Below are 19,228 nucleotides of genomic sequence, written 5' to 3' on the forward strand. Positions count from 1 at the left end.
ATCCATTTGGGTTCATTGGTGACTACATTTGCATCAATCTGAAAACTGTGAGTCAACACATAAAAATCTTAATTTTTATTTGAATTAACTAAAATGTTTGGGGGGTTTTTCACGTCTAGTTTTATTTAACTATGATAAACTTGCTTCTAAGCGCTTTCTCTTTGAAGGGATCATTTTACCAACGTGTCCTCATCTGGTCTTCACTAGGATAGGTGTACAAGTACACACCCTCAAACGCAAGCACGAAATTGAGTATCAAGTTTCTCAGCATCGGAGGGGCATTATAAAGACCCTATGAACTTCAACCTTACTTCTCGAATGTTTCTTCAGGGACAGATGCCTTTAAGCTGACTGGACTACAAATACACTGTCATCATTTTTAACTTCAGTATCTTAAACCGGACCGACTATAGACCCAATACTTTGAGATGAAAAGCAGATGTGTACTTCAGTTTTTTTACTTCTTATCAGCAATCATTTTATCAAAAGCACAAGATATGGTCGGACCGGGTCTCTACTGTTTTACATCGATTCGTGGTAACGTACAGACGCGTATTTCCTTTCTGCACGAAGACACAGTCGGCGTGCGCTCCTTGTACCTCACCATCTGGTCCCAAGATATGAGACTGGTAACATGCACAGTAAACCTCAGTCCACAGATGACAGAAAGATATCACAGTCTCTGCAAGACAAGCAACACACGTGGTCAAGAGGTAAGCTATGGGTTTAATATCAGCAGCATATTATTGGCGCTGCAGAAAGCCGACTGCGCTCACCTCGAAGCTTCCAGTGCGTCACAGCTCACCATACGCACAAGAACAGATGAGACAGAGAGAAAAGCTCGGAGAAAACGCGCCTGGATCTTCCCGGGCACGTTGTGGTGCGGCAGTGGAAGTACGGCGGACGGATATGAAGAATTAGGTGAGACTGCTGAATTCTGGTTTTCTGACTTTGTGATTAAAACATATTTGGCCTGTTTGAGGTTTTCGAGGACTTTGGCGATAAGAGGAGACAAGTGAGTTGTAGTTCCCTGGTGTTTGTAATCTCCAGCAGTGCTTACAGAAAGCCTCGTGAAAGAAGATTTAAAATCCAAACCTCTCAAGCTGCTTGTCGCTAAAATCACCTCAATTAAAAGAACTAATATCCCTGTCATTTTCTAGACATACCAGAAAGTGTTCTCACTGATAGCAATAAGGATTTAAATTGAAATGAGAATAAAATGAAACTCACTTCGGCTTATATTACTGACCACTATGTCCCAATTAAAGCTACTTCTGGCTTCTCCCTTATTCAAAAGGGGAAACCTATTTCTTTTGCAGAACACAATACAGTCAAAAATGCTTGTAGTAATTCAGAAATAATGCCATTTCCTAGTTTGTCCAGCAGGGCAGCTCCACAGTGCTGGACCCTGGCAACTTTTAGCTAGGCTGAGATCATTACAGTTTTTCTCAGTTGCTTTGGTGCATTTCTCACAACAGAATTGATCTCTGCACCACTACTAAGGCTCTTCTCAAAACAATTAGTGCAAACCGCAAAACATGGTGGATAACTTGCAAAAGTGAGTCACTTCATCAAAAAGAAAAGTCAGTTGTTCAAAAGCAAGTCAGTAGCTCAAAATAAGTAGTCAATGCTTCAAAAGCAAGTCCCTTAATCAAAACAGATAATATATTCATCAAAAGCAAGTACTTATATCAAAGTGTCAGGGCTGTCACAATTACAAGTCATTACACCAGCACCTTTGGTCACAAAATCAAATGGTTTGAACATGTTCTCATTGTGACGGATTTCTTTGTAGGTGCTTCCCAATGACATGTCAAGTCTGGACAGCATGCATGGCATGTTGAAAACCATAAATTGTAAAGGAAAATTACAGTTTTTCTCAGTCGCTTTGGTGCGTTCCTCAGAACACCATTAACATTTGCACAGCAGTTAGTGCATTTCCCAAAACAATTAGTGCAAACTGCAAAACCTAGTGGATAGCCTGCAAAAGCACGTCACATGCACAGAATTGATTATCCATACCTCAAAAGCAAGTATCCATGTCAATGAAACTGTCAGTGCCATCAAAATGAAAAGTCTTGACACCATCTTTATGAACAAGATAGTCAAATGGCATTGTCATGTTTCCACTATGACAGTTTATAATTTCAGTGTTTCCCATTGCAAAAACAATTGGTGACATCTGAAAATGCTGACGACAGCACTATGGCCTACCTGTACAGCCATCTGAAATGTGCAGTAAAGTCACTGTAGATGTTATGGGAGTCTTGGGAGTAACTGAGACACTGAATACGTACGTTTCACATTTCCATTGTGTAGAAGTGTTTGTAATTACTTTTACAGCTTAACCAGGACAAGACTGAAGTTTTAATTGTCGGTCCTGAGGCTCAGAGAGAGAAACTCTTGTCTAAATTAGAGGCATTTTCACTATGTCCTTCGCTACAAGTGAAAAACCTGGGTGTTATTTTTGACTCTGAGCTTGGTTTTATCCCACATGTTAAACATGTAACCAAAATTGGATTTTATCATCTAAAAAATATAGCCAGAGTCCGCCCTATTCTCTCTCGGGCCAACACGGAGATGCTGATGCATGCTTTTATTACCAGTCGCATTGATTACTGTAATGCCCTGCTCTCTGGTCTTCCTAAGAAGAATATTTCAACTTTACAACTCTTGCAAAACTCGGCAGCTCATGTGCTGACGAAGACCAGAGGGCGGGCCCACATTACACCGGTTTTAGAATCGCTGCACTGGCTCCCCGTGTGTTTCAGGATCGATTTTAAAGTTCTTTTATTGGTTTTTAAATGTCTTAATGGTCTTGGGCCTTCTTATCTCTCAGATCTGCTTTTACCATATGAACCCTCGCGGACCCTGAGGTCCTCTGGTACTGGCCTTTTGATTGTCCCTAAAGTCAGGACACATACTCACGGAGAGGCAGCTTTTCAGTGGTATGGTCCTCGTCTGTGGAACAGCCTGCCGGAGGAGCTCAGGGCCGCAGAGAATGTACATGTTTTTAAGAACAGGCTCAAGACCCACCTTTTTAATTTAGCTTTTACTTAGCGTTTATTTATTTTTTATGCTTATTTATTCTATCCTGTTATTCTATTATTAATTTAGGATTTACCTAATATTTTTTGATTTTATTCTTATTCATTTTTTAATCTTCTTACTCTATTTATATTTATATTTATATTGTATCCTGTTCTTATTTATTTTATCATTTTACCCTGTATATATCGTATTGCGTCATATCTCCAGTGTTTCCTCGGAGGGCGCTCTCTGCACCGGGGCTGTTATTGACCGTGGCTGCTGGGTCTCTGGGGTCCTCTCAGCCTGGTTGGGGGGCTCCTTGGCCTCCCTCCTGCTGTGTGCCCAGCCCGGAGGCTGCGGTCTGTGACCGGCTCCCGGTGCAGACCGCTCTCTGTTATAATGTTTCCTCACTTGGCTCATGCGAGCCCAGCCCAATTTTTACTCTTTAAGTGTGCGCGTGTGTGTATGTGTGTGTGGGTGGGGGTGGGGGGATATATGTGTATTGAGAGTGTGGGGAGTGAGTTGGAGGGTGGGGTGGGCTGCTTTTAACTATGTAAAGCACTTTGTGCTACATTTTTTCTGTATGAAAAGTGCTTTATAAATAAAGATTGATTGATTGATTGATTGATTGATTACAGTTTTTTACAGACGCTAGGACACATTTCTCAATACTTAGGTCACTTTTGCAAAACAACTCACACAGTGAGCACAACAGAAGTCTATGTGGGCCAAACTGAGGATCAGTTATCATTGTTTTGGCACAAAATGCATTCAATGACTACATCTCTCAAATTTCATGAATTATTTTCTCACTCAGACACAACAACTGCCAAAAATCTTTGTACGTACAGGACATTTTGCATATACTTACATACTGTTTTCAAAACTGTTAAACTTATGGCCAAAACAATAACACAATGCAAAACTTAAAAAGACAGCAAAATTCAACAGCAATATTTTATTGAAACATATTTTAAATCTAAAAATGCAGTTTAACCAGCCACAGCTTATTCTCATTGTAGATGAACATCTACACAGGTGTTACTCCTTCAATTTTTCAACTCCTTCAATTCTGGCATGCCAGAAGATTCTTTCCTAGGTGTATTGCCCTAGATGGCATAAGATGTGATGTGGATGAGAACCTGTGGCCAAATGGAGAAGACCGAGTAGAATAGCATTACTATTGTATGTGTATCAGTGGATGGTGTGTATACAAATTCTTGTATTTTGGGATTACTTAGTGCAAAAAAATAAAAATACATAAACAAATATTAACGAATTCTGCATGATGTCTGATTCATTCCAGTAACATATATTGAAATTCTAAACAGAGATGTGTCCTTGTTTTACACAAGAAAACACTGTGTCATGCTATATGTTGTTAGTGTTTTTTAGGTCATTGTTTTGTGGGTGACAAAGTGTGTTTGTTGGCTGTCAACCTTTGCTAGTGTTCTGGAAGAATGAGTTTATTTGAGACCTGAATAAAGTGTTTTGGTAGTTGTAGTGCATTTTGAATGTGAAATGAACTGCTTTGCCAAGCTGACGGTCAGTTAGGAGAATTGTGTGAAGAGTTTTGCAAAAGTGACCTAAGTATTGTAAAATGTGTCCTAGCGGCTGTAAAAAACTGTAATCCTACAGAATTGTGCAAAAGAAAAATATGCTACAGTCACTTGTTCACTGTAGAATACATGTAAACATAAAATCACCCATTTGGTAGAGTTGTGCACTAATGTGAACAATAAACAGCACATGTAACAGTACAGTAAATCATTCTGGCACATCCGGACGTTCCTGTCTGTCTGGCCACATATTTTCATCTACATCACAACAGATGTTATCCCTCGCAATGCAGCGAGGAAAGTATCTCCTAGAGTGGCGAATCCATCCTCTGCAGGACCCTGCTGTGATGTCGTCACATGCTGCATCCATGGCTGCTAGCAGGGCCATTTGCTCATGTGGATGCCGGTCATAAACTTTCCACCTCCAGGCAGAGAAAAACTCCTCAATTGGATTAAGGAATGGGGAATATGGAGGGAGATATTCAACCAGAATTCTGTCATGTGCTGCAAACCACTCTCTGACCTGATGGGAGTGGTGAAAACGGACATTATCCCAGACAACAACATACTTGCTGAGTTGGCCTCCACCTCTCTCATTCTCAGGGACTAGGTCCCTGTAAAGAGTGTCTAAAAATGTCAGGAGATGTTGGGTATTGTATGGACCAAGAAGGGGGATATGGGTGAGGACGCCGTTGTCTGAGATGGCTGCACACATGGTAATATTCCCTCCGCGCTGACCAGGGACTTCAGTGGTTGCCCTCTGTCCAATGCGATTCCTTCCACGCCTTCTGCCTTTGGCCAGATTGAAACCTGCCTCATCAACATATATGAATGTGTGCAGTGTTTCCCTGGCTTCCAGCTCCAGTACACGCTTTAGAGAGAGACAGAAATGCAATGTCACAATATGCCTGTGTACAGTAACAAACAGTATGCATGCATTTGGTAAAACACATTGTAGAGTATGTGCTGTGGAATTGCAAGTGTACTGCATGAAACTACGAAGTACTGTAAAACAGTTTGCAGTGCAGAACATAGAAGACCAGCTTTACCTGCACATACTGGTGACGGATCTCCTTCACCCTGTCACTGTTTCGTTCAAATGGCACTTTATACAATTGCTTCATGTGGATTTCATTTTTCTTGAGTACTCTGTCAATTGTTGAAATTGAAACAGATTCAATATTGCCAAATACCATGTAATTCTCTATGACAGCGCTTTGTATTTCTCTCAGCTTTATTGCATTGTTTGCAATGACCATTGCACAAATGGCTTCTTCTTGCTGTGGGGTAAAAAGGGGCCCTCTTCCGCCTCCGCGAGGTTGTCTTACAATCCTATGTGGTGCAGAGTGAACTTTTTGTGAAATTGCAAATACAGTACAGTAACATGTGATGTGTCTGAGATGGCACAGTACAGTACAGTGTATTACTGTTTGCATACCTGCATACCTAAACTTTCACACGCCTCCTCATGGGTGACAGCTGTAATTCACCTGAGATCAATTGTTCAATTTCGGAGACATTTCCAGGAAAAATGATACAGAAAGGTATAGGATTTGCTTGACAGATGGCCAATATTTGGCATGTGATAACTAGTTCAACAATTTTGTGTGTGATGACTCAAGCAATGGATGTATGCCTATTAGTTTTATTGGGAACGACTATTCAGCATCCATAGGTATGATTACTTTTGACTGACATGACATAAGCAAATGGAAATGTCAGAAAGCAGCAGGGAAATGTATGGAAGCAACTGATTTATGTCCAAAATCATTTGCAGTTTGTTCAGAGGGAGGAGAAATTGCTACTATGATGTGCACAAATGACTGAGTGTTGTGGAGGTTGAACTAATAGTTATGAGAATTTCAATTCTGATCTGAGAAACGCACCAAATCGACTGAGAAAAACTGTAAGCGCAAACATGCTTACAGTAATTGTTACAGGACTATTATTCAAAACTCCTTTCTTTACAGCATTACTGTATTGTACCACAGCACACTATGCCACACCTGGGCCAAGTCTGCGCTTCAGTTACAGTACGTATATATGTAAAGATCTATAAGGTCATGTCCTAATGCAAGTCTCCTGTATGACTATGAAAGTGCAGAGCAAATTAGTTTGTGCTGAATAACTACATTACAGTATGCTCACCTGTTTTCCCAACAAAATGTCTGAATAATAGAACTTACAGTAGTTCTCCCAACATTTGGCTGCACCCTTCGACCAGCCTCGGCCATTGTGAGGCCATGGTTTATCACATGATCCACAAGTGTTGCCCTGATTTCGTCAGGAACGTGTCTATGTGGTTGGCCTCTTCTTACCCGGTTTTGTCCTCCACTGAGCCTCACCCCTCTTCCACAAGGCTGACGTTCCATGTTCTGCAGTTTTGTAGCTTCAGTATGCACCTCATGCCAATCCTGTCTGTTGGTTTACATTATATATATATACTTGTAGAGTAGGGGATACTGTAACGCGATTCACCTGTGACTGGGTAGAAGAGGCTTTTCATTGGTTGCAAGTAAGAGTAACACACACCAATTTTCATTAGTGTGAGATAAGGTTCACCTGAGAAAAGTAATTTATGGAGATTTTCATGGAAACTCCTTAAAAATAGGGTTTTCAAAATGGGTGTACAAATTGTTTGACAAGATGTTCAACAATTTTGAGTGCACTGACACAAGCAATGAAATGAAGACTATTAGTTGTAAGGACAATGACTATTCAGCCGGTACAAGTATAAATAATTGTGACATTCATGATAAAAGCAAGGAGATAGTGATGAATAGCAAGTCAAAAGTGACCATTCTTTAGATATTTGTACTTACTCAACTGCTTCATGTCCAAAGGCATTTGCCTTTGGACGAAATGAGCATGAAACCGCCACAAGGTTGTGCCAAAACGACTACATGTTGTGGAGGTTGAACTAACTATTGTGCAAAGTTTAATTCTGTTGTGAGAAATGCACCAAAGCAACTGAGAAAAACTGTAAACTGAGATGGTATAGGACAGAACAAAATAGACATTATTTTTATCAAACACTCTTATCAGCACGTATGCAGGTATGACTCCCACATAGGAGTACATCAGATGGCCTCATAGTCGATAACCTTTGCTATGTAAACCTATACTGAGTCAAATCTCAGGCCAGATTGTGCCCTTTGTTTATCATGTTTATCACCCTTAGATGCCAATATAAGAATAATGGATTTCTTTTTGTTTTTTAACTATAAAATGTGATATAGCTGTTTTACCCTCTCCCCAAAATAATCACTCATATACTTAGATTCCAAACATCTAATTAAGAGGTGCTTGATATTTTTATATGATAGTCACATCAAAAAGATGTGGCTCAGGGTTTTGTTTTGTTTTTAATTTAATTGAAAATCTTGTGACCCATACATTTTTAATTTTCAAATAACTGCCTTTGAAGTCTGCAGCTTTTTCTTTCAAATCAGGTATGTGATCTTTTGCTTGAAAAAAAGCTTTGCTTCCAAGCAAAGTGCCCTTTGATGTGTGATTAAATCCTGCACACAGGGATGTTTGAGGGTACAGACAGATGCTGCCGTGAGCACGACCACTGCCTGCAGATCATCCCGGCCTTTACGGTGAATTATGGAGTGTTCAACCGCAACCTCTTCACCGTCTCACACTGTGAGTGTGACCAAAGGTGAGCATCAGAACACACCCACCGGGCATCTTTAACACAGAGGCAGGATTCCAAGTATTCATCGCCTCAAGGGAAACTCCTGCAACCACTAATTCACTTTCCACCCCCTGACATCTCCACATACTGCCCTGGCTGGCATGGAAAGTCAGGTAAAGGCAGATTTGCTCAAAGGCTGAATTTATCAGTATTAATGCCTTCTTAAACTTCTGACTAATAAACTCGGAGGAAAGTTCCTATCGTGTCATGTTGGCAGGGTGCCAGTAAACGCAAACCGATTTAAGTAGACGAGCCCCGGGGCCATGTGACATAACTGTTTATAAAGGGGTAATAAATGCATCACTGCGCTCACCCCTCCAGATAAACTGATTTCAAGAGTGAACACGCTGCTCTGCAGTATTTGGAGGGCATTCCATTCCTTATACATATTATGTATGTGCTGTGATTTTATTTTGTAAAATCATCCAGTCTTGACAAGTCTGTGTGTACTTTTTGGTGTTCATCCCAAAGAAGCACACGGATGTGGTTATAAAATGTTTGGGAATAGTCAAACATGACGAAACACTTGCCATTCGTGTGTTTATTGACTGGACTGCTTTTTGAACTTTGACTCACCTCGTTCTTTTTTCTGCCTCTAACTAGGTTTCGACAGTGCCTTCTGGACGTGAATGATAGCATTTCTAATATGGTAGGCTACAGCTTCTTCAACATCCTCCGGATTCCCTGCTTTGAGCTCAAGCAGCAGAGGCGGTGCACTGAGATGTACTGGTGGGGGATGTAAGAGAGGCACAGACACTGTTGCTTGATACTTTGACTGCATATTATTAGACACAACAGTTGCTCAGTACCATAGAAAAGGGGTTGTTCTGTGAACAGTGTTGGTATGGTTGCTTTGGAAGCCTGAGTGGCAGATGCACTTCTGCAGCTTGTATTAACATGCCTTAAACTCTGCCAGTAGGTCTTTAATTTCCACTGTGTCACTATCGTTATCTTCCTCAAAAGCTAGGATCTATTTAAGTAAAGTAAGAAAATAAGAAATGATAAGAAATGTGCTGAGCAGAATTTTTTTTTAACGTTTTGAAAATGGTTCTCCTTTATGTTCTTTTGTTGTAACAAGTCTTTGTACTCTCTCTATAGGTGCAAAGTAGCCAAAGAAGCTCCATATGCTGTCTTCAAAAGCCCCCTCCCCTACAACACCTCTGATGCTGAGCAAAAATATGCGGACACTGACACCAACAAGTTACCAAGTAACAAGGAGCAGCATGTAACTCAAAGCCCCCCTCGCAGAAAGTCATCTAAAACTCAGCATCAGTGTAGATTCAGAGACCCACCCAGAGGAGACACTTTCCACCGCAGACGGACAAAAGCAAGAGGATGCAGAAGACGCCATAAACCTCATGGAGCACCACCTTCACAGTTGCCTCCAACATCAAAGGCACACGCCACTGCTTCGTCAGTGGAAACAGGTCTTTTAAAGATTTCTAAAAGTAGCTTACAGAGTAAAGAAAGCGAGAAAAGCCAGCATATCAAAGTGGGCCTGTCAGATTACTCCACACTGAGACGCCGAGATTCACCACAGCTCAGCTCAAATTCTGATCTGCAGAGTTCATCTACAGCACCATCACCTTTAACACAGATGCCAGAACTTCAGCCGCACCAAACAACAGCCGCAGTGACCAAAACCAACAAAAGTCACAAGGACGTTATCAAGAGAAACGGCTGCTGTGGACACAGGAAGCGTGTGAGGGGTGATGCTTTTCAGTCAGGCTGTGAAAGCTGTTTGGAACGAGAAACAAAATCTCATATGAAAACGACTACGGACAGATTACCAATCAAAGTGACTACACTGGGTGTTGAAAAGACAACAAATACACTCACATCAAACACTTTGATAACGGCTACTTTTGCAACACCCATTGCAGCAAAACTAAAAACAGCAGCCCCGCTTAATAAGGATGATGAGCCACAAAAGCAGGTGCACTCCTATCTGCTAATGAATAACTCAAACCAGGGGCTCACAGGTAGCACCACAGCCCAAAGCACCCATACAGAGAGAAGCCTTAAACAAAGTAAAATGTTGCATAAGATAACAGGTGAGTGCGTACAGCTGCTGACAGGGCTATAGCTGCAAGTTAAGCCATTGATTTTCCTCTTTCTTTAATTTTGAGCATCTGAAATGCAATTTAATATTTTAGTTGCTTTTAAAATTAATCATTTTTCACTTTGGTTGGAAACATTCATGTTCTTCTGGATCAATCCAAATTATTATATTTAATTTTAATTGTAATATTAATGGGATTGAGTTATTAATTACAAAATATACTCAAGAGGGGAGGTTAGAAAGTATGCAAGGTAGTGAGTTGAATGACTGTCAAGGCTATTTTTATTTGTTAGTATATCAGTTAGTTTTCCACATGAGCAGTTTGATTGTAGCTCAACAGAGAAATGTATGTGTTTAAAGAAGAAGTTCAGGATATTATTCTATTAATAATTACCAGGATGCTCAGCTGTGTTATTAGCTGTCGTTACCGATGGGACAGAATGCTAATCATCATTGTTGCTGACTACAAATTACAAATGCCAAAAAAAGAGGGCTAATCTTTACTAGAAAATAGCAGCATCAGTAACCAGCAAATATACCCAGTTCTGTAAAGAAATCTGAGTACACTCATAAATATATATGCACATATTTTTGCTCCTGTAGATAGCCAGCTCCTGTGTGAAAGCCTCAAACATCTGGACTACTGTATATTCAAAATCCCTCCTTTGAAAAAAAGATATGGCCTCCAGAACATGGAGTCGAAGACCGCCTATCACTGTGACTGCACCAGCCGGTAACAATTTTATTTATATGACATAAGTGTTGCATTATGTTTTGCATGTTCTATGTTCACATAATTGTATGTTATACACCTATGCAGCATTCAGGCGTATTCAGGCGGCTTATTTTACAAAGGAAGTTAGCTGCCCCGATCAAAGACTGGACAATGTGTTTTTTAATAAAGGTTTATTAATGATTAAATAATAATAATTATAAATCTGATTTCTACTGGGCCGAAGGTCATTTTACACACAGAAGTTAAAAACCAGGACGTAGGTGAGGAGCAGTATTTCTTCTGCAAGCTGTAGGACTTGACTGGGAGCCAGTGGAGGCACATGAGGGTGGGGGTGATGTGGGAGTTCTGAACATGGCTCAAATAGGCAGACGAGCTAGGACAGCATTTCAGTGGTCCAGGCGGGAGCAGGAGGTGATAAAGGCATGAAATGTAAGGAGGTACTGAGTTTAACCAAATTGCCCCTTAATAAGATTGCCCCCTGTTCTGCTGCTGTTTATGGCTGTAGAACAGATAAATAATCATGAAAAAAATTTACGATGTCAACACATTAAAAAGTAATCCTAGCTTCACAGCTTGGGAATTACTTCATTCACGATTGTTTTATTTAATACACCAGTAATCTTATCCCTGGAATTAGCGTTATGACACCGTCAAATGAGGTTAAGGAAATACGAGCCTTACACAGCTGTGAATTAATTCAACCGAAATCACCCCGATAATCTAATGACTGTAGCAGCGGTATCATTAAAGACCAGTGGAACTATAATATTGGTTAAAATAGGAAACCATCCAAAATAAGTACTGCGTTGCTGTTGCAATACTGGAAATAGCTGTGACTCTGTCTCCATCAGAGTCCACATTTTCTGTGATGGCAGGAGGGACGGCACACTGTAAGATGCATATTTTCCAATACCAAGTATTTGTTTATTTATAAACTAAAAGATTATGGTTTAACTTCAGTTGCAGGCAAGATTCCCTTTGGGTTTACACCAGAAAGGGAATCCTACCCAATGTGGGTGACATGTGGAAAGGGAGCAGCCAAAAAATACTTACCGTGGAACAGTCTTGAGCCACCACTTATTTCTTTTTGTTTTGTCCAAGGAATCAAAGTTTAATTTTTTTTAAATGGTCTTGAAGAATACTTTTGAGCAGGTGTTGTGACTACATATAACAGAACACTTAGAAAGAATCAATTTTAAGTGGTATCTTTAGACCACTTGTGAGTAACATTTTTCCCATTTCTATTAATGAAAATCTTCAAAGATAACCCAGTTTAGCAGGACTAAAAAAAGCATTTTCGCACCAACAAGGTGATTACCAAAGCACTTTTCGCCAAATCTCAACATATTTCCACATGGAGGTTAATTCATGAAATCACAAACACCAAAATGTATGGACAGAATTTGATCCGCCATGCAGTACCCTTTGATTGGTAATGGTTTCATTTGTCATCATGACGATAATCCCAAACACATTGCCAATACAATAAAAGCATGCCTGGATCGAGGTATGTCATTTCTTGTTAGAATAAGGCACAGTGTGCATACATTCATGGTTTTAATATGATATTTGATATGTTTATATTGGATTATGGACTTTGCTGCCTACTACATGGTAGGAATACAGTATTTTTCTTCATAACTATTTATTCTATAAAAATGTAATGTTTTTTTTTTTTAACCTATATCTCTGAGATCACACGTGGAGAGATATAAATGATATTATTCCCTTTCTGAAATTTTTCTTGCTCTACTGTATGTCTAACTGGTTTCCTACAAGTGATCTTATTGCCTTACATACAAGAATTAACTTGTCACTTGTCCTTTTTGTCAATTTTACAGCTTGGCTGTTCAGATTGAAAGCCTCAAGCGACCAAGCATTCTGCATTCTCTCATGCTGCATTTCGTCTCTCAGCATTGCTTTACACTGCCAAACGAGGAAAAATGCCACGGCAAAAAAAGGTTTTAAGCTCCAATATGCTTATTCGCATTAATCTCTAACACTTTTCGGTTAAAGCAGTACCAGCCCCTTGTCTAATATGTTCACTCAGTTTGCCTGTAACAGATTACTGTGCTGAGTTCTCTTGCTGATATTTTTATGTCTTTTTTCCCTAGCTGTTCTAGAGGCTTCACTAAAGCCTCTGACCTACATCAAGTGCTTAAGAAGATAGAGGAAAAAGACTCTGCTGGGGTGCGAATTTCAGGCACTGACAGAAAAAGAGGGATTCCTGTTCGCCTTTATAAGCGATGCCTGAGGCTAGAAAGCGGAGCTGATATTATGGCACGGTTCAGATGACTGTAGAATAAGCTGCTATGTGCAGTAACAATAAATGTTATAAGCTTTAGATTTCACGCAGGCTTTGCTCTTTCTCCCTGATGGTGGAAAATTGCAGCATTTTAAGAAGTAAGGCCCTCGACTAGCAAAGTATGGTCTTATAAATGTAATTACATTCTTATAAATGTAAGTTAGCGTTTGCATGTGGACTTGCAAATGATTGGATTGTGGAATGAAAACATAATTAAATCATTTTATTGTTTCTGTTTGATTTTGAATTGATTTTAAATTCACTCTGTCATCTGCACTGTATATTGTATGACTCAGTGAGGGAAAAAACTAGAATAAAGAGATAAAGATTAAAGCTACAAACCCACCAAATCATGGAAAAGCATTGAGTCAGTAAAGGAAGAATTCAACATTTTAATTATTGTCATGTCTACATTAAAACTTCACAACTTCCTTAGAAAGAACAACAGCTGATTTGCCTTCCCGCATGCAGCAGCTGTAAATCAAAAAATTTAAGTGCTTGAATATTCAGCCACTGGCTCTTTCTTTAGAGGAATAAAAGTCAGTAGAAGCAAGACAGAATGCATGTCTATGAATGAGATGGAGTCAGGTATAACAGTGAAGCTACGAGGAGCCAGTGAAGGTGGACAAGTTTAAATACCTAGGGTCAAGAAGAGAGTGGAACTGGTTCAGGCTGGTTCAGGGGTGGTTTGTGACAGAAGGAGGACACCTCAGGCCCTCCAAGGTTTGGAGGCCTATCTCCACCCACCACCACTTCCCCTGCCGGTGGCGGACTCCCTCAGGTGTCGGTGTGTTGGTGGTTCTTTGTGTCTGGGGGTGGGCGTCCGGGTACACACCGGCTCACTCCTTGGCGGCCGCTTGTCGGGGCCTGGGGCCTGGGGCTCGCTCGGGCCCCTTTGGAGGTGGGGTGCCCCCGGCCTCTCGGCCTAGGGCTCGGTCACTCAGGCGCAGCTGGGGGCCGGCGGAGCTCACGGGCGCGTCACTGCAACTCCCCCTGACTTCTGCTCCGCGGCTGCTGGGCGAGCCCTCATCTGGGACTCTCCTCAGCTCTTACTGGGACAGTGGCGCGGCTGCCCCTCTGTTGGTCTTCCATGGTCTCTTGTGTTCTGAGGGCCTCTGGATGTCTGGAGTTTTGATCTCCTCCATACCCGCTTCACACCCTGGAGGACGGGGCTGTGGCCCCCCCACACTCCCTAGCAGATCATTACATGAAGAAACCTTTGGAATGCAAGCATGCTGATCCACACAGGTATGCACACATGGGTATTCACAGACGCGGACTAAAGCTTTCTTGGCTGCTGCCTCAAAGCACACTGTGCGCTGTCTATCTTGCGTGCTGCACAATATCGTTTATTACTTAGTAAATACTGATATCTATGACTAGCTAGTTTATTGTGATGGTGCTTTGTTTTCTCTATTATTATGTTGCTCTTTGTTGTTTGCTGTCTCCTCTGTTTGTTTTTGTTTGTTTGTTTGTTTGTTTTTTCTCCATACAGGTGACCCAGGAGTTTTTTTTTTTCTCTCTCTCTTCCCCCCCCTTCTCACCGTCTCTTCTCCCCTTTGGTTTTCTTTCTTTCTCTCCCCCTCTCTCTCTCATTCATTCCCCCTGTCCTATTTATTAAAAAAAAAAAAAAAAAAAAAAAAAAAAAATGACAAAGGATGAACTGAAGCTCTGCCATCACGTAATGTCGCATACTGCTGTTTCTGATGTCATTTAAAAAAAAAAAAAAAAAAAAAGAAGGATAGCAGCAAGAGTAAAGGGGAAGGTTTACAAGATGGCAGTGAGACCTGCTATGAGGTATGGTTTGGAAACAGTGGCACTGACAAAAAGAAAGAAGGCTGAGCTGAAATGTTAAGACTGTCTTAGAGGGACAGCTTAGATTGGGAGGTCTGGAGACAAAGAGGCAAATCTGACATGGTTTGGACATGTGTAGAGGAGGGCTAGCAGCTATACTGGACAAAATTTGTTGTCTCCAGCCAGGCAGGAGGAAAACAGGAAGACCACAGAGAAAGTTCATGGATGTAGTGAAAGAGCACATTCAAAAGGTTGTTGTGACAGAGGAGGATGTTAGGGTTAGGGTGTGATAGAGGAAGATGGCACTAATAATAATAATAATAATAATAATAATAATAATAATAATAATAATAATAATACATTGATTTTTTTTAAAGATCTTTAAATTAAATAATAAATGTGCCTTTGTCATTTCACAGCTGTGATAAGATGTGGTTTTAGATACCAAAATAAATGACTTTAGACAGCTTTTATTTTAGCACGCGGTGCATTCTGGGAGCGGTTAGTTGGCCTTGGAAACATGGCGTCGCACTGACAGCTTGGTGACTCTCATTATCTTCTCCAGGCACTGACAGATACCGGGCCATTAGTAGAGCTGCTTGCAGTCGGGTTGTAGCCGTGAAATGAGAGTACTACAGGTTCACTTTGCGTCTTGAAAAGACTGTCGTTTAGACGGTGCGACGCAATAACGGATTTAGCACGGCTGTCACGCCCACTCTGCTCGGTAACGCTATAACGATACCGTACGGTAAGTTAGCTCCGCTTCAGCTAACTGAGCCAGACAGCTAGCAGCCGCTGTTAGCATGACCAGAGCACCCATGTAATGTAAAGAACACCTGCCACTACAACTCGCCCGCTGACTGGCACTCGTCAAGTTAGCTTGTCTCCCTTGTCAAACACTACCATTAGATAAGACCTCGGCGCTGACGGCCGTTATGTTATTGTGAGTCGCTATCAGGCTAGCTAGGGCGTTTCTGTCATTCTGTCACTGAATTTTTAATGTTCGACCCCTTTGGCTACGCTGTCGGAGGGGAGAGCGATGGGCTCCGGGGCTGTGGATTCGTCCCAGTGGCTTTCGGTGAAGGAGGAGACCATTTTTCTCCACGACGGTCTCATTCGGGTCACAGATCTGGCCGAACTGCCCAGTGAAATTGGAGTATCGGAGCAGGGGGACACCGAACAAGAGGTGGGTAAAAGCCATCGCTCTTTTTTCCAGCTCAGTTTCTCTCTCACACACACACATGCAAACAAACATAAAGAGCTGTATACAGGAACATTTGTGTATATATGAGATCAGTGTGTCTTTTTGTTTATTTAATGTAAGAATTAGTTTTGACTGTCACCTGAAACACACCCTCCGTAATAACGGTAGTGCAGACGTTTGCAAGTTTCCTGTCCTGCTAAATTTACCATCAAGGTAACCGAGAGCCGTGTCAACTCAATTCCTGCCCCTTCCTTCAAAATATAACCTATTACAAACATGGTAAATTTCATTTCTAAAATCTCTAATGTTACGTAGTGTCTTTCTTCTAGTATATTAATGTGGAAGTCATATTGATTTGGTACTTAATATTGTACTCAGTGTTGAGCTAATATGTCAATTAGAGGTGTACTTCAGGTATCAAGCTACACAGCTCCTACTTTTTTTCACTTAAACACATGCATGTATGCCTTTATTTTTCCTGACTAGATCTTGGCTTATTTAGTGCATAGTAAACAGATTTAGTCTTTGTAAAGGTGACATAGCTGCTCTTTCCTTGAGAAGTGTTTTTATGGTCATTGTCAAACGCAGGGGAAAAACAGTTCTCATCTCTCCTGCTCTGAATCTTGTTCTCGAAGCACAAAACAAGCTATGTTTTGCAGACTCTATTGTTTACCAAATGTTTAAGCTTTTAAAACGACTTTTATTTTGAAAGTCTCATCCCATAACCGGAAGAATCAATGTTGTTAGATGACCAGAAACTTTACAGTGATTCTGATGGAAACAACGAGCTAACACCGCATATTTACATACTCGATATTTCCCTACTGTGCCTTGTTTTGAATCTAGCAGGATCCACCAGACCGTGGAGAATATTTGCGGCAGTCTTCATGTCACATGTTCATGAGCTGGGGTCTAATTTGTGCTCGGAGTTGCTTGTTGATGAGTAGTAGACTAACAGACAGTGATGGTTACTGGCTTTAAACAAGCAAACTTCATGATAAAGTGGGAATAGTTATGAATTGTGTGCTGAACTTAACCTTTACAAGAGTTCATACTTGCATTTCAAGGCTTTCACTTACAGATGCTTTAAAGCATATTTCTGTGTTACACCTTAATGCAGCTGTTTTTCTTAGCTTTATAGTGTACATATTTATTATTGCAATCTGCACTATTCTTACAAAATATCAGTTTTACATCTATCTATCTATCTATCTATCTATCTATCTATCTATCTATCTATCTATCTATCTATCTATCTATCTATCTATCTATCTATAACATTTTAATTAAAATGTATGTTTCCAAATTCCTTGCTTAGATCTTTTGGATCTGAAAAAAAAAGATCAATAAACTGAATATTTGTTTATATGATGTTATCTTTACTCTTGTACTAATAGCCACAAAACAGGTTTGTTTTTGTGAATGTTTAATTACAGTCACAATGGGCTAGGCTTATATGAAGAAAGGCCACCAAATCAAACTCATGAATCTGTACATGCAGCTTTTATGTTTTCTGTTAGTTCAAACTATGTCCCAAATAGCTGCATTACCAGTTTATCCTTGATCACCTGGTTTTGGGGTAGGCCTTGGTAGGCACCAAAACTTTTCAAATACAGAATAGTCTCTGCATAGTGGAAGAAGCAGTTTATTAGCACAATTCCACACACCATGTTCTTAACACTAGAGGTGCCTGTGTTAGAAACACAACATTTCCAGAGCCTTTCTTTACTACTGAGTTCTCAGGATTCCAGTTTGGAAAATGTTTGTAAGAGTAGAATGCTTAAACTGAGGACTCGGTAAAGCTTCAAAGCAAAACTTTACTTTACTGTAAAATAACCATTCATAATGACCCACAGCAGGGTTTCTTATGATGGACATTTTATGGTAATAAATTCTTCAACTTCCATATTAATTATGAATTAGCACTGATATTGAAAAAAAGAGTATGGTTACATAATGTATAGCGTGATTCATCCTTAACATAAAATGCTAAAACGTGTGTTTTATCAAGCAAAGCCAAAATAGATGAGCTATGTGTAGTAATGCGAACTTTGTATTTATAGTGGGTAGTCCCACTAAATGGTACTAAAACATAAAATAAGAAGGCATTCTTGCGTCACTGTTAGGCTCTCAGTTTGTTTGTTTATTTATTCTTGGTAACATTCAGATCCTCCACATTTAAGGCATGTGTCCAGTTTTAAGACTGGCTCGGTCATTCAGTGCCGTTATCGTAGGTGTTGTGATGCTGACTATTTTTATCCGCTTGCAGCAGTTTTTGCAGAGCAAGGTGAAGGCCCAGCATCCAGCTATGGGGTGTTACTGTAACATAAGCAGCGTTTCTGAAATTGAATCAATACAAATTGTGCCTGCTAAATGCTATAATGGATTTTTTTTTCTAGTCCATGATTCATGTGTAATCAATATCTGAAATGCTGCCTAAGTGCACATGAGGCACATTGTTTCACTTGTGATAGGATATGTGCTTTGCTATCTCTGACCATTACCGCGTAGTCCAAAGACTTGGAAAAACAAGAGCTCCTTCTGTGGAAATGATTCGTAGCTAACTAGGGAAATGCTTTATGACCAGATCTTCATAAACCAAATGTATTTCATAAGTCATGTATATACCCCACTTTTGAATGGCGGCGTTTTACATAAGAACAAGATTTTTCGTATTGTTTTTTTTTAAAATTGCCAAATTGAAAAAGATTTTAACATCTTGCTGTCTTTGCAAATAATTCTTAGTTTTTCGCCAGTAAAATTTGGATGTCACTTGTGTGTAACACAGCTGTGTTATTTAAATTTACGTCAGTAAGAATAAAATTCCTCACTGCTCTC

At 40.3% G+C, this 19,228-nt stretch overlaps 2 protein-coding genes across 2 annotated transcripts in view; both read left to right on the top strand.

Moving 5' to 3' along the window:
* The first annotated feature begins 335 nt into the window (after positions 1-335).
* LOC101473775 (uncharacterized) lies at positions 336-13,569 on the top strand. Its single transcript, XM_012917263.2, has 7 exons — positions 336-921; positions 8,121-8,253; positions 8,893-9,027; positions 9,388-10,343; positions 10,955-11,084; positions 12,929-13,048; positions 13,202-13,569. The coding sequence occupies exons 1-7, from the start codon at positions 429-431 to the stop codon at positions 13,380-13,382; spliced, it is 2,148 nt and encodes a 715-aa protein (XP_012772717.2). The 5' UTR covers positions 336-428; the 3' UTR covers positions 13,383-13,569.
* Positions 13,570-15,704: 2,135 nt separating this feature from the next.
* hectd4 (HECT domain E3 ubiquitin protein ligase 4) overlaps positions 15,705-19,228 on the top strand; it is a 39,024-nt gene continuing 35,500 nt past the window's right edge. Inside the window, exon 1 of the mRNA XM_076890746.1 lies at positions 15,705-16,372. Within this exon, the coding sequence (XP_076746861.1) occupies positions 16,226-16,372 (147 nt within the window). The 5' untranslated portion in view covers positions 15,705-16,225. The remainder of the gene's footprint in view (positions 16,373-19,228) is intronic.

This window comes from Maylandia zebra, linkage group LG12 (genome assembly GCF_041146795.1).
Source record: "Maylandia zebra isolate NMK-2024a linkage group LG12, Mzebra_GT3a, whole genome shotgun sequence".
Taxonomy (NCBI): Eukaryota; Metazoa; Chordata; class Actinopteri; order Cichliformes; family Cichlidae; genus Maylandia; species Maylandia zebra.